This window comes from Dicentrarchus labrax, unplaced genomic scaffold (genome assembly GCF_905237075.1).
Source record: "Dicentrarchus labrax unplaced genomic scaffold, dlabrax2021, whole genome shotgun sequence".
NCBI classification, from domain to species: Eukaryota; Metazoa; Chordata; class Actinopteri; family Moronidae; genus Dicentrarchus; species Dicentrarchus labrax.
Genome location: NW_026136709.1, coordinates 8,845,965 through 8,861,032, shown reverse-complemented (window position 1 = coordinate 8,861,032; position 15,068 = coordinate 8,845,965). Strand labels below are relative to the sequence as shown.

General features: G+C 36.5%; 1 protein-coding gene across 50 annotated transcripts in view; it reads right to left on the bottom strand.

The window, feature by feature from the left end:
* Positions 1-15,068, bottom strand: part of LOC127369757 (protein NLRC5-like) — a 137,779-nt gene that overhangs the window by 51,730 nt on the left and 70,981 nt on the right. For 46 of the 50 annotated variants that reach the window (XM_051411435.1, XM_051411489.1, XM_051411446.1 and 43 more), the window contains 2 exons: positions 14,329-14,502; positions 13,302-13,475 (listed from right to left, as the gene is read on the bottom strand). In XM_051411435.1, coding sequence (XP_051267395.1) covers positions 13,302-13,475; positions 14,329-14,502 — 348 coding nt within the window. Of the gene's footprint in view, positions 1-12,679; positions 12,695-13,301; positions 13,476-14,328; positions 14,503-15,068 lie in introns of all 50 variants that reach the window. The other 4 variants (XM_051411436.1, XM_051411474.1, XM_051411443.1 and 1 more) reach the window with 2 other exon arrangements.

The following is a 15,068-nucleotide window of genomic DNA, read 5'->3' as shown; positions in this document are numbered from 1 at the left end:
CCAGTGTTGTTTAGTGTTAGTCACTGTGTGGTTATGTACATTATTACACACTGTTTCTGAGTGATAATTTTAGCTCAGAGTCTGTTCCTCATGCAGGAGGATCTTGTCATCTCGTGCCTAAACTACTGCAACTCACTCCTGTCTGCCTGCATGTGCCATCTGACCTCTGCAGCTCATCCAGAATGCAGCAGCTCAGCTGGTCTTCAACCTACTGAAGCTCTCCCACACTACACTGCTCCTCCACACCCTGCACTGGCTACTGGTGGCTGATCAAATCCATTTTATAGTCACTGGTTCATGCCTACTGTGCTGCCAATGGTTCAGACTCATCCTACATCCAGGACAAGTAGCAGTTGAAGATGTTCAGCTTATTTGATGAAGTTGATGAAGTTACATGATACATGCAGTTTTTGTGTTGTATCCACATTGTTGAATGAACTTATTGTTAGTCTCTAAATAAACTTAATTTAATGAAATGTAGCAGATTAGATTTTTAAGATGTACAGCCTTACTTTGTACAGTGCTGGTCTGACTGGCTGTCTGCAGTCCAGCTCTTGTTCTGGATCTTTCTCCACACTGGGGACAGGAGGAGTCTCCTGATGAAGCAGACTGGTCCCAGTATGAGGTGATGCACTGTCTGCAGAACCAGTGTCCACAGCTGGTAGAGACTGGATCCTTCAGGACGTCCTGACACAAAACACAGCAGGACAGCTGCTCCTCCACAGAAACATGACTCCTCTTCCTCTCTCTGTGAAGACATTTCTTTATTACTAAAATGATTTGTTGATTGTTGATGAAAAATACTGAGATTTGTCTGACACTGTCTGGAAGCTCAGATGGTCACAGAGAACATTAAAAGTGTTGTTAACTTTTCTGTTTGAATTCAGCATTCAGTCTGTAATGAAAATGATTCCTTTTATTTCAACTCTCCTGCTTTCATAAACACTGAGTGCTTTTCCTATCTGTCTGTCTTATTAAACATTTATTGATCTGCCTGTAGTTTGTTATTAATACAAACTCGACACTTCCTGCAGCTGCTTCACAATAAAAGCCTTCCATTAAAGAGAGCTGATTATGTCCTTCACTGTTCTACAGTCACTTTGGGCAGATTAGCTTGTGTTAGTTTAAACTGAGGTTAGAAGTGCTCTAAATAATTATGATAGACCAGCAGTTTACTGTAAGACACATAGCACGTAACAGTGGTGTCACAGGTTCAACTACAAACAGTTTATTTGTTTTTTTTCATTCCTTTTATGTTTCCTGTCACTCTATATTGTCAACTATCAAATGAAGGAATATATCCAGTTCAAATATTCTTAAAAAGAAGTCTCCAAATCTACATTTGACATTTTCTGTCCCTGTTTTTAAATCTGCAGATAACTTTTACGTAAATAAATGGATATTTGTTTCTTCATCTTTAGAAACAGTATATTTAATTACACATTAGAAACAGATTCTTTCAGATAATAGTTACAAATATTTACAGTGACTTCAACATCAGAGCAAAAATATATGAATATTATTATATTATATATGAAATGTAAATTCTGAAACAGAAGTTCTCAAGTGTTTTGTTAAAGAAATAAAACAAGATACATTTTAGTTTGAAACAGTGTCTGCACTAATAGTTCTGCATCATGAAAATAAATCTATTTTGTCTTCATGCTCAATGAATCATCTTCCATCAGGTCAGTTTACAGTAAAAACAGTTTCTTACTTTGTGTCTGAGGGTCCAGGTTCATTACTGAAGTCTGGAGGATCATGTATGGACCGATCACTCTTCATAGACAGACAGCTGGACACTGGAGACTCTGCTCTGTCCTCCTCTTCCTCCACACAAACACTCATCTTCTGCACTTCAGTCAGTCTGAGAGATACAATAATAACACTGACTCAAAACAGAAGACTGAAGAAAAAAAGGTTTGATAAAGAGGCACACACAAGATTGAGAGAAAAAGAAGTAACACACACACACACACACACACACACACACACACACACACAGTACTCTGTATAGTATATAGAGTATACAGTATAATATAGAACTCCACCTGGTCACTTTCTTTAACCCTGTACTTGTTTTCTTGGGTTACAGTAGCTTTAATCTGTATTATTCAGTCAATCACAACTTTGTATCCACAGATGAATCAAACTGTTGAGTTCATTCTAACATTTCTGTCCTCTACAGTCCACAGGAAGAAAACTGACTCAGAGACTTTGACAGTAAAATAATAATAATGTTGTATTAACACTCACCCTGCCTCAGCCTTCAGTTTCCCTCCTTCTGCTCTGTCGACTCAAAATGGAGACTGAACCAACTGAACACTTTCACTTTCACCTGGTGTTATGTGAGCTACCTGGTCAGCTCCTCCCCTCTCTATGTAGAGGAACATAAGATAATTCCTTTATTTATCCCCCTAAGGAGAAATTCAGGTTGACACAGCAGCAATAGGGCAAAGCAGCGCAAAAACAGAAAACAAAGAATATCACAGTAAAAATATTGCTAATATTATTAATATTAGAAGATATAAAAACTATAAATTAAAGTATATACACTATTTGTTGTTCAAGTAGGACATGGAGTCCAAAATATGAGCAGAAAATTAAAACTTGACTAAAACTAAAAAACTAAAACTAAACTAAAACTACTAAACTACTAAAGTGGAAATTAAATATAAATAGTGCAAAAGGTTTGTACGTTGTAGGTAGGAGTTCTAAACCAGTCTTTATCTGCTGGGGTTAGAGGAACTGGGAGCTGTGGCGTTGTGGAGTCTGGTGAGACTCAGGTGAGTTTACACAGATCAACTTGTTCAACATGAGCGTCTCTCTCGGCTTGTAAAGACAATGAAATTGAGTTTTGATCAAAATGTTGGTACTTAAATGTTGTTTAAATAATATAATTAAACTAAAAAATTTAAACTAAATGAACTAAATGTTTTTTTTTAACATTTCCCCATTTGCAGGGGATGATACTCGCTGGCTGATCTATATAAAAATATCCATGCCGTGACAAGAGGGTAGCATAGAGACTTTAAAGATTGGCCAAAATACATGCCAATTTAATTGCAGACAATAACTCAAAAACATAACATTATTGTGGTACATTAAAGGTCCAATGTGAAGGATTTAGTGGCATCCAGCAGTGTAGTTTCAGACTGCTACTCACTGGCTTCCCCCTCCCTTTCCAAGTGTGAGGGAGAGAGACTACGCCACAGGTTAAAGTTAAAGGTAATGAAAACACGATTGTTATATTCAGGTGATCATACACTAACTAAAAGATACCTATGAATATTTTTCATTTCTGCCAACAGAGCCTCCTAAAGGTTACACACTGGACCTTTAATAAAGCATTGAAAAGAAATATCTAAAGGTGACATTAGAAATCCATAAATTGTAATAAGTTTCATTTCATAATCTTCAGAGATTTTTCCAAATACATGTCCACACAGTGTGATACATTAGTGGTTCAAACAGCAAAGGCCTTGCTAATCATACATACACCCAACTGAACATTTATGGGACATGTGATAACAACTGACCATGACCTGAAGTCAATGTAAAATAAGCAGATGAAAGTAAGTTGACGTTATTATTATGTGGACCGAACCCTGTGACAGAGTTTTAAAATTACAGACAAGTTTTACGTTTGAAATGTATTGAACACATATTGCATAATAAAAAAGAATGTACTCAAATTTACATAAATTAAGACTATCATTTAATCCACAATGTGGCCATAACAGATCATTAAATCCATTCCTGTTGTTTTAACACAGGTGAACATGCAATACTGTGAATTAATAATTATCATTAACTTTAAATTCAGCTTCTGTCTGTTCCCAAATCAGATAGCTGTATCCATTATATTAAATTATGGACTAATACTCACAAAGTTACCACAACACCTGAACGCACCACAAGAAGACCAGCTATAACAAAGTAGGCTGCAGGAAATACTGTTCATGTGTACTAATAAACCATTTCTGTGATAGAACAGTAAATATGTGTGTGCAGGCAGCCTTTCACACTGTTGTTCAATCAAACCTCAACATTACTGGGCAGCTGGTGGAGCTACAATCAAGAGAAGATGGCCGCACACTGAACTCCACTGATTTTATTACCAATGTTTGGACCACACTTGGTCCTCACTTTGAGAAAGTTTAGTGTTCGCTCATCTTCTCTTCATTAAGTTAATTGCTGTAATGAAGTGTAACATACACAGTTATTTACTCTCTTTATGGGTCTAACATTCAGCCGTTAGTAATACCAGACGGCGCATGCGAGGAAACCAAAGTTAACGGCAGAGGAACTGCTCTTGTTCTAAAATGTCAGATTGTGACAGACTTTTTAATAGCTGTTAGAAAATATATGTAGGCAGACCTGAGTGTATATCTGATTATTTGACTGTGTTAACATCCATAAAATAAAGCAGCTTCAAGTGAACTACATCTCAGTGTCCGCCTGTGTTTCTGACTGCAACATTACCATTCACAACTAAGAGTTAATAAAGTAATAAAGTACTGTAATGGAACATTTGTCCTGACCAGAAAGTAATAAAGCAATAAATGTGTTTCTGCATACGCAGCAACAGGTGACTTATTGAAAGGCCTGACCTTGGTTCTCACAGTTCAGAGAGGGCCTGTTAGCTGATACATTTCACTGTGACAGTTAGGTGATAACAAATGTAAGGGAGGAATGCTTCTAATGCTTCTAAAGATGTATAAAACCCAGTGTGGGACTGCCCCACTCTGAGCATTTTCTTTTACATCACAGAACTGCTCCTCTTGCTGCAAGATCAAAAACAACAAAACCTTTAAGGACTAATTGCTTGACTCAAGATCTTTATTTTTGTGTTTTGGTGAGTGTCTTACAGGAAACTCACAGGTACTCCAGTGCTACCCCAGCCACCCCTCTAGCTCCGCCCCTGGCTGTGTGCTGTCTGAATGCAGATGAGACAGGAAAACTCTCTGAACTCTTGACAGAAGAAATTCAACAAAGAGGCTTCATTTACAGCAACGTGTATGAAATATATCAGTCTGTATAGAAGTTACATCACATGACAAGTACAAGTTATTGTTAATATCAGGATGTGTGAGGTTTCTACAATCTGATATAGAATATTAGCAGATTATACAAATATAAAAAACAAGTAAACAGAAACATAATCTCACTCTAAAAAGAAAATCACAGAGATAAAGCTCAGGGATGAAATGAAACCAGTCACACCAGCACACAGACATATAAATACATGATTAGTACCAACAAAGAAGGAAGAAGGAAGCTCCTGAAGCTCAGTTTAAATGTCATTCAGTAAACAACACCACCACCTGCTGGCCAAAAGGATACATTACAACCACAATCACTGTTTATTGACTGACACATAAAGTACTATTGAGGGTGAAAAGAAATGTTTGTGTGTTTATTAGTGGTCCAAAAGTAGTAGCAGTGGCAGTGGTAGTTGATATGTTCTGTGTACTTATTGTGGAGCCTCTTTCCTAATGTTTATCTGCATATAAATGTTCCTTCAGTAAAAGTACAGAAGTATTTATAAGTATTAAAAGTAGTCACTGTGCAGACGTAAGCAGCAGTTTAATGCTGTAGGTGATTCAGGCGGGTGGAGATCATTTAAATACTTCACATGTTCTTGTGTCGTGTAATCTGTAAAATGACAGCTGTCAGGTACATGTAGTGCAGTAAAACGTCCAATACTTCCAATGTAGTGGAGTACAAATACCTCCAAAATGCACTTAATGCAGTACTTGAATGTACTTAGTTACTTTCCACATCTAGATTTACATAGTCAGCAGATGGTTCAGTTTGGACGAGTAATAGTAATAGTAGTGATAGTAATATAAGTAATAGTGATAGTAGTAATAGTAATGATAGTTGTAGTATTTAGTATTATAACTCCAGAAGTGATGGTTACAGTTACAGTAGCAGTCAGTGGTGGAAAGTAACTGAGTACATCTACTCAAGGCCTGTACTTGAGTACAGTTTGAGGTTATTTGTACTTTAATATTTAAATGTCATTCTACTTTATACATTTACTGCACTACACTGAAGTCCTGGACTTTTTACTGCAGGACATTTACCTGACAGCTGTTAGACGACGAGTTATTATCAGATATTTTACATACAAAACATGCACTCTGCTCCACTACATTTCACAGGGAACTACTGTATTCTTTACATTCATCTGACAGCAGCAGCTGTCTTATAAAATCCACTGTTACTAATTCAACCAGTAGTTTCCAACATTCTTGTCTTATAAAAATACATCATCTAGTCGGGGCTCTTTGTCAAATATCAGATGTGTGTGAGTCGTTAGCAGTTCTCCTCTAAACCTACGTCTTTTATCTAAATACCAAAACAGTTTGAGGCCCAAACAAGTAAAACACAATATTTCACAAATAAGAAACTGAGCATTTTCTTAATTAACTCAATCAATAAACACATGTGGAATGACACATAACAACGTTGTTTAATATCTTTTGCTCATTACAGAAGAAAAAAACATTTCACTGACAGTTTTATGCAGATGGGGACTCAACTTATTTCTCATTTATTAGTTTAGTTTAGGTAATTATATTTATTTATCAGGGACCATAAACAAAAACACATTAATCTCATACAAGGAGCAGAGATGCATTTTACCAGATTCAGCTACTAATTAATTTCCATCTGCAGTCCCTGGGCAGGTGCACATAAACACTAATTACGACCATTTTAAACACAGAAAGTGATGAAAGTTTATCCCCATTCTTACACTTTCATTAGTGTTGTTGCATTCAGCTCATCAGTAAACACACTGTAAACACACTGCTTTCTGTAAATAATGCAACCTGTTACAGAATATGATGGATTCATATGAAATAAGAACATAAACATACAGAATAAAAAGAACAAGTAAACAGAAATATAATCCAATACTGATGAGAATGAGACTTCTGACATCAACCTCCATGATACAGAATAATGTGAAAAATAACAGCAGTTCTCCATCGTTCAACAGACTTTGACTAACAAGACTTTAAATGAATAAAAAGTATAAAATTTATTTTTTGGTTAATGGATGTTATCACTATAATGATGACACACATATGTATGATTCCAGTGAATATACATCACAGACGTACTTGATGACTGCGTAAAGGTAGATTCTTATAGAGTACAGCTATACAACATGTGGTGCTTTGGTTTTCTCCTGGTAGTTTTAGATGCGAAGCTTCTCTACGAGCTGCAGGTGAAACTCGCTCACAGGATCCTGACTAGCTGGACGCGCTCTAATACGATGTTGGCAGTAACACGACTCCAAAGACGGCAGGAAGTTAAAGGCCGAATGGACAAGATGGAGAGATAAAAACCTGAACTGTGATAGTTACTGTTTACTCATTGTGTCGGTTCAGTCAGAGTGTGTGTGAGTGTGTGTGTGTGTGTGTGTATGTGAAATCTGGAAATCACATCATCACTGTATCCCATTAAACATCTGTGTGATACTTTTATACCAGAGGAATACATAAATATTCATTATGGAGACGTTTTGTGAGGAGCAGACACCAACATTATTGTTCCAGCAAAGTGTTTCTATTGCAGTGTTTTAAATGTCAAATGAATGAATGTCATAGAAGTAGTCAGAATCTTTATTTCCTGGTTCAGCCATAAGGGGTCCTCAAAAGCCTCAGTATCACCAGTTAAACTGTCACACCTGTGAGACTAACAGCTACAACTGCTAGTGAAACACAGACACAAGCATTGTAGCAATTAACTTTAAACGTCTTAAAAACATTATTGTGTTTTAGAAAGTGTTTTTATATATGTTACACGATCATCAACTTCATGTTTAAGTTCTTAATATACAAAATTACAGTAATGCAGTATTTGACAATGATATTCTGTGTTCTACATTCAACATTTCCCATAAAAAATGTGTAAAAAGAAAATCACAAACATTAAAAAAAATTTGACAAACGTAAATGAGAATGAACTTAATAAAATATTAATAGTTTTCAAACATTAAATTACAGATGAAACCTAAACATTCTGGCTTATACATTAAATAAATCAGTGTTATCTATGTTACAGTCGCTGGTAATACACTGCAACTCAATTACTGGCCACAAGAGGGCGCTGTTGACCATATAATTATAATGTGGTCAACAGCGCCCTCTTGTGGCCAAATAACAGAACTGCAGTTAAAACAATGTAAACAGAAAACAGCAGTTTCCTACTTCAACACTGAATCTAATCCAGCTGCAGCAGTTTACCAACATTAAAAACTCCTTCAGGGGAAATATAATAAAACTAAAGTACCGGTGAGTAAAAGTGAGAAACAGTCATTGTTACCATATGGCAACACTACGGTGGCTGATAGGGTTTTGTGTTTGGTGTGGACGGTCTCTGGAGTCTTTAAAGGATACGGAGCAGACGGAAGGACCAGACATGCTGCATTATTGCACACAATATTTGAATGAGGGACACTCGTACGATGCAATCATGGACATGCTGTCAAGTTTACACAATATAAACATCAGCTTGCGGACTCTAAAAAGTAAACACAGGGTTGTACCGCAGAAAGCCATCACCATGACTACCACTCTGGAGCGTGCAGCCACATGTATGGCTCATCCACGATTAACCAGCGCATTGAGTCCTGGTGGTCCATATGTAGAAAGGGAAGGGAAGTGGCTTTCACAAAGTCATTTAATAATATATATATACACACAGACAAGCCCGAAGTTCTTCATACCGCTGGAACATTTGGACTTAACTTGGTAACATTCAAAACTGTTTTAAACTGTAAACATTGGTCACTTGTCAGCTTCATCAGCTTATTCCTTTTCAAAAAGGTAGATGACTTTTTAATGTTTGTTTTTTTTGTGCAACAATATTGTTTCTATTTAATGTTTGTCTGTTAGATGTTCTGTGAGTTGTTCTTGGAGGTCGTGTGAAATGTCAAATAAACGTCTCCCGATCGTGTCATTGGACAGAGGGACAGGTTTCAGTGTCTCAGCACTTTTCTCACCTATGATTGTGACCATGTCCAATGCTGCCGGAGTATTAGCTCCTCTGCTATCCTGTGAGCTTTTTGGCCCCTTGCGATGTGGCGGTGTTTGTACGAGGCTAACGGTGCTTTTTTATTTACTGATGCCTGTTGGAGATACTCATCGAGTTTTCTATGAAAAAAGTCCAGTGGCTTATTGACATAACTGGGGTGTAAGGTCTCCAGGTGTTTGCTTTCATGCTGTCCGCTGTCAGAGTTTTTAGGCATTAAACACACACAGGTCTTTCCTCAGAAACTCATGTGAGATGGTTAATATATTCTGGTCAGTGCGATGTACAAAACTGTGGCAAGCAGCTCTCAGCAACATCAACTAGAACTGCTTGACAATGTGTATATTCATTTAAGCTCATACATTTCCTACATTATTATTGTATATATACAGTAAATTCATTTAATCACTACTGTTCACTAAAGTATTCTGTCTTATTTGTATTTTGTTTTATTCATATATTTTAACTTGTGCACTAATTTAAGTCTTTTGTCTCTTTTATGTTTGTAATTTTCTTTTTAAACATTTTATATGGAATCACTGAAAAACACTAACTTTTGTGCTGATGGTAAGAACTTAAAGTTGATCTTTAATTTTCAGTTTCTTCCCTGTAGAGGGCGCTGCAACACAGTGAAGTGATGCAGTCACTTTACAAGCTGACTCTTTATTTTTCAAAATAAAGAGGATTTATGCAAATTAAATTTCTCAAAGTTTAAAGAGCGTTGAAGTCTTATTTTGAGTATTGACACTGAAATGAATGCACACATGAATGATACCTAAGGCACTATTGTACACTAATGAGTTAGGCACATATTACACATATTATTTCTGCCAACAGATCCTATTATAGTAGTTAGCTTGTTGATAAGTGAAGTAGCCTTTAGTCTGAGAGCCACAGAGTGAATCAGCTGCAGCTCCATCATCACCATCTTCTCCTGTTACTGAGGACGTCATCAGAGAAGTTGAACAACTCAAACTGAGTTATTACTGAACATGACTTTCTGTATTAAGACCAGGGAATCAGTTTGAGAGTGACAGCAGCTTCTAATCCTGTTTTCAGTTTAACTCTGGGGCTTCCTTTTTATTGTTCATGTATGGAATTTGCCTTTAAGGCTCTAAAGTTGAATTCTTCTGTGTTACAACAGACTGGACGAGCACTTGTTGGAAACTGATTCACTTTATTTGTGTGAATAAAACATGATCTTTCTCAGTGTGGGAGTCAGAGTCAGATGGCTTTCCACCTTTGTTTTATGCTCAGAGTCTAATGAAGACGTAAACAGCCAGACTGCAAACTGAGAAACTACAGTAAAGCTTTGATTGAATCCACACTTTGTTCAGGTTTTATCTTATTTCTGTTCCTCACAAGCAATATTCATCTGTTATAAAATGAGAAAAAGCTGATATTTGTGATAGTTATTGATTTATTTATTTGAAAATCAGGAGATCAATAAGCAACCAACACTTGAATCTTCTTGAGTCAGAAATAAAACTCTGGAGAATCCAAAGAAATAATCAAATGTGCTTCATTTACACCAACATGGAGATAATTTATATTTATAGAAGCTGGATTTTGGAGATTTATATCAATCAGAAGTAAGATGTGATTTCAATAAACAGATTTGTGTTTTTGATGCAATAATATAAACTTTCACAATATGAGAAAAGACAACAAATATATACATGCACATAATCTTAATTATTACCAATGACATGTAAGATTAGAGCTTATTTCATATTTTGCTGATTCATTTTATGTCAATAGAATAATATAACAAGGTATTAAAATGTTCTGGTGTTCAATGTGTAACCAATGTTCACTGACTTCTCACCAAAATCCAGATATTTCAGTAACTTTAAGTAACTCTGTTCAATATTTTTATAATAACAATGGATCAAATATCAAAATGAAAATAGATCAATATCACCAGACTTTGCAGTTCTTTAGTTCAGTTTCCTGCAATAACACAATCTGTTGGGATATATTAGAAAAATAGACTATTTTAAAAGATTGGAGGTATATAATATTGCACTAATATTAATGATTCCAAAATATATTGTGGAAATTAACTGCAACTCTCCATCGTCCCACAAGGTGCAAAGAAAGAAATCAATTGAATTAAGTTTCAATCTACAGTTGTGTTGACATTGTTTCTGACAGTGGAGCTGATCTCAGAGCAGTTCAGACTGCAGCACTGAGAGTCATCTCCACTGGTTGTGATTCCTCTGTCAGTCACTGCTGGATGAAGCTCTCCTCTCCACTCTACCTCCCAGTAACATGGCCCAGTCAGAGCTGATGCTGCTGCTTCAACCTCTCTGGATCATCAGGACACAGCTGATCCTCCAACACAACCTCCTTCCTCACCACTCACACTCTGACTGAGATCACGTCAATCTGAGGAGAGAAGAAGACAGACAACAGAAGTCATAAATCGTGTTTACAGAGACTCCCTCCATCAGCACATCCAGTATAAAGACCAGCAGGGACTTCAGTCCAGTTCAGACCAGAAGGTGAGTGGCTGTGTAGCGTAGCCTGCTTCCTTTCAGCTCTCATGTTAACGTATTGGAATGAACACACTGAGCTGAAGCTCACAGACCTGCAGAAACTTTGGACATCAAGTCTGTTGACTCTGCAGATTTCACTGAAGTACACAGTGGAAATAAAGTGCTGAGAGTCCCTGAATGCATCATTACTGCAGAAACAGAGAGGCATTCACTGCCCACTGTAATGATGGATTTACTACTGTTTGGGTTCAAAGCTGGTAAAAACCACAGTCTCAGTCACATTTGAACGTTTCATCTTTTGAAATATTACAGGACAGATCTGTAAATATGGAGTCTGTTTAAAATAATATAAAACATATTTGGACTAAACAAAAGACAAATGGACAGATATATATCTGATGTTAAAGGTCCTACATGTTCATACAGAGACTGAACAATAGCTGTGATTACTGGACTTCAGCAGAGGTTCTGGTCTTTACAAAGACCACATGGTCACTAAATATAATGATGGTTCTCTGAAATAAGATCCAGTGGTTTGCAGGCTTCAATCAGACTGATCTTAGAGCTGTGACAAAAATTAACTGATCAGTTGTTTAGTGTTGAAATGAGAGAACAAACACTGAGATCAGATTTGATGGTACGAGAGTTTGATGAATGAGGACCACTGTCTCTGTACATCTTGTAATGCTGTCAGCTGGAATCCAGCTTTATTTCCTGTAGACATGAACACAACAACAACAGTCGTCTTCACATCAACTCAAACACATGATCACAACAAGCTTCTGGCTCTCTGATTGGCTGACTGTTCTCTCTCTCTGTCTTTCTGTCCAACCCTGAAGTCTGTCACCATCCTCCTCTCACAGCTTCACTGAGGAAAGCAGCAAATACTGGATCTTTGCTTTGATACTAACTGTGTTTAGTACAATACTGCTGAAACCAGCATGGACTGACTCCAACCCTCTACTGACCTCAGAGTCTTCAGTCTACAGTGTGGACTCTTCACAAGATCAGACAGCAGCTTCACATCTGAATCCTGCAGATTGTTGTTATTCAGGTCCAGATCTCTCAGATGGGAGGGGTTGGACTTCAGAGCTGAGACCAGATAATCACAGCTGATCTCTGACAACCTGCAGCCCCTCAATCTGAATAAAGAATAAATTATTTAAGTTTAGAAGACAATGTACCTGCTTGAAATCATTCAGTGTTTAATAATCTGTTCAGAGCTGAAGAAGGTTTAGAATGTACAAGTTTAGAAAATGTGAACAAAAGACATCTACAATCATTATTTTAGGAATAGTGGAGTCAAGTTATCTTCAGTTTAAACTATTCAGTTAGTATAAACATCATAAAGCTTCATAACAATGTTGGAAACAGCAAATACTGAATATATTTGTTATTGTCTGATAGTTCAAATAGAGATTATTTATTTATTTATTTATTTATTGTATTTATGTATTTATTTTTTATTAACAAACATGTTATCGAATATAAGATGTAAATCAAGAGTTTAAGAGGTTCAGAGTGAATTATCCAGTGTAGATTCTTCTTGTTATATTCAGGTTTTAAATGTTGAGCTCAACATTGCTCTGCCACAGTCAATGGACTAAACCACTGAAGAAGAAAACAGAATTTAGCATTAAGATACTCAGTGTGGATCAGTATAATATCAGCCTTATGTCTGCACTTTACTGTCACCACAAATATCACATCATATTAATCTCAGCACAGAAGGAAAAAATGGTGTCTGACCTCAGAGTCTCCAGTCTACAGTGTGGACTCTCCAGAAAACCACACAGCAGCTTCACTCCTGAATCCTGCAGCTTGTTGTTACTCAGGTCCAGCTCCCTCAGATGGGAGGGGTTGGACTTTAGAGCTGATACCAGATGATCACAGCTGATCTTTGACGAACTGCAGCCACTCAATCTGAATAAAGAATAAAAGATGTAAGTTTAGAAGACAATGTTCCTGCTTGAAATCATTCAGTGTTTAATGATATTGAGATTTATATGGCAGGAAAAAGACCTTGAGTACGATATAAAACATTACAGCTACTGAAAGAAAGAGGAGGCTGGTGTTTACCATCACAGAAACATTATTATATCTCAAAACAGATGAGAGCATCAGCTCTCGGGGTTCGGAGAGCAGTGATAAAAGAACATACACTGAAAGAAGATATTAAAACCCTGAGTTGGTGTGCATATGATTCAGATCTCACACTAAATAAACTCAATGATAGATTCAAAGTTTGGATAAAGAAAGGTATAATATCTCTATGCATCATTATACAGAAAGATGAAATCATGTGTGTTCAAACATTAAGAGATAAATTTTCATTGTAAAATCAGGATTTCTAAAGATATCTTTAATTAAGAAATTACTATAATCAAAAAATAAAATACCAGAGAAGCCAGTAAGCCCTTTATGCAACTTCTCATAAATGTATATAAGTCAGATATTAAAAGAGGGTTCATCTCTCAACTGTATAAGAGCCTCCACAATCTAAAAGCTCATTCGACAAAATATAGAAAAGATAGATGGGAGAAGGAAGGAGACCTGACAATAACAGACAAAGAATGACAAGATATTTGTGTATTTCAATGGAAGAGTACAAAATCTCATGCTTGGAAAGAATTTATGGTTGAAGAAGAAAACAGACTTTAGCATTAAGATACTCAGTGTGGATCAGTATAATATCAGCCTTATGTCTGCACTTTACTGTCACCACAACTTTCACATCATATTAATCTCAGCACAGAAGGAAAAAATGGTGTCTGACCTCAGAGTCTCCAGTCTACAGTGTGGACTCTCCAGAAAACCACACAGCAGCTTCACTCCTGAATCCTGCAGCTTGTTGTTACTCAGGTCCAGATCTCTCAGATGGGAGGGGTTGGACTTCAGAGCTGAGACCAGATAATCACAGCTGATCTCTGACAAACCGCAGCCCCTCAATCTGAATAAAGAATAAAAGATGTAAGTTTAGAAGACAATGTTCCTGCTTGAAATCATTCAGTGTTTAATAATCTGTTCAGAGCTGAAGAAGGTTTAGAATGTACAAGTTTAGAAAATGTGAACAAAAGACATCTACAATATTTCTTTTAGGAATAGTGGAGTCATAAAATCAAATTATCTTCAGTTTAAACTATTCAGTCAGTATAAACATCATATAGCTTCATAACAATGTTGGAAACAGCAAATACTGAATATATTTGTTACTGTCTGATAGTTGAAATACAGATTATTTATTTCTTGATTGTATTTATCATTTTGTATTATAATGAAAAAAAGATTAAGCACTGATCAATAACATGCTGCTGATCTCAGTCAGGTCTGTAATTAGAGGATCAATACTATATTGATCCTTTAAACATCTGCATTTGGAAATTGTATTTGATCTTTGTATGTGTGTGTGTGTGTGTGTGTGTGTGTGTGTGTGTGTGTGTGTGTGTGTGTGTGTGTGTTCTGAAGGATCAATATCAATGATCAGACATTATTTATAAAAACACATTGAAATCAACA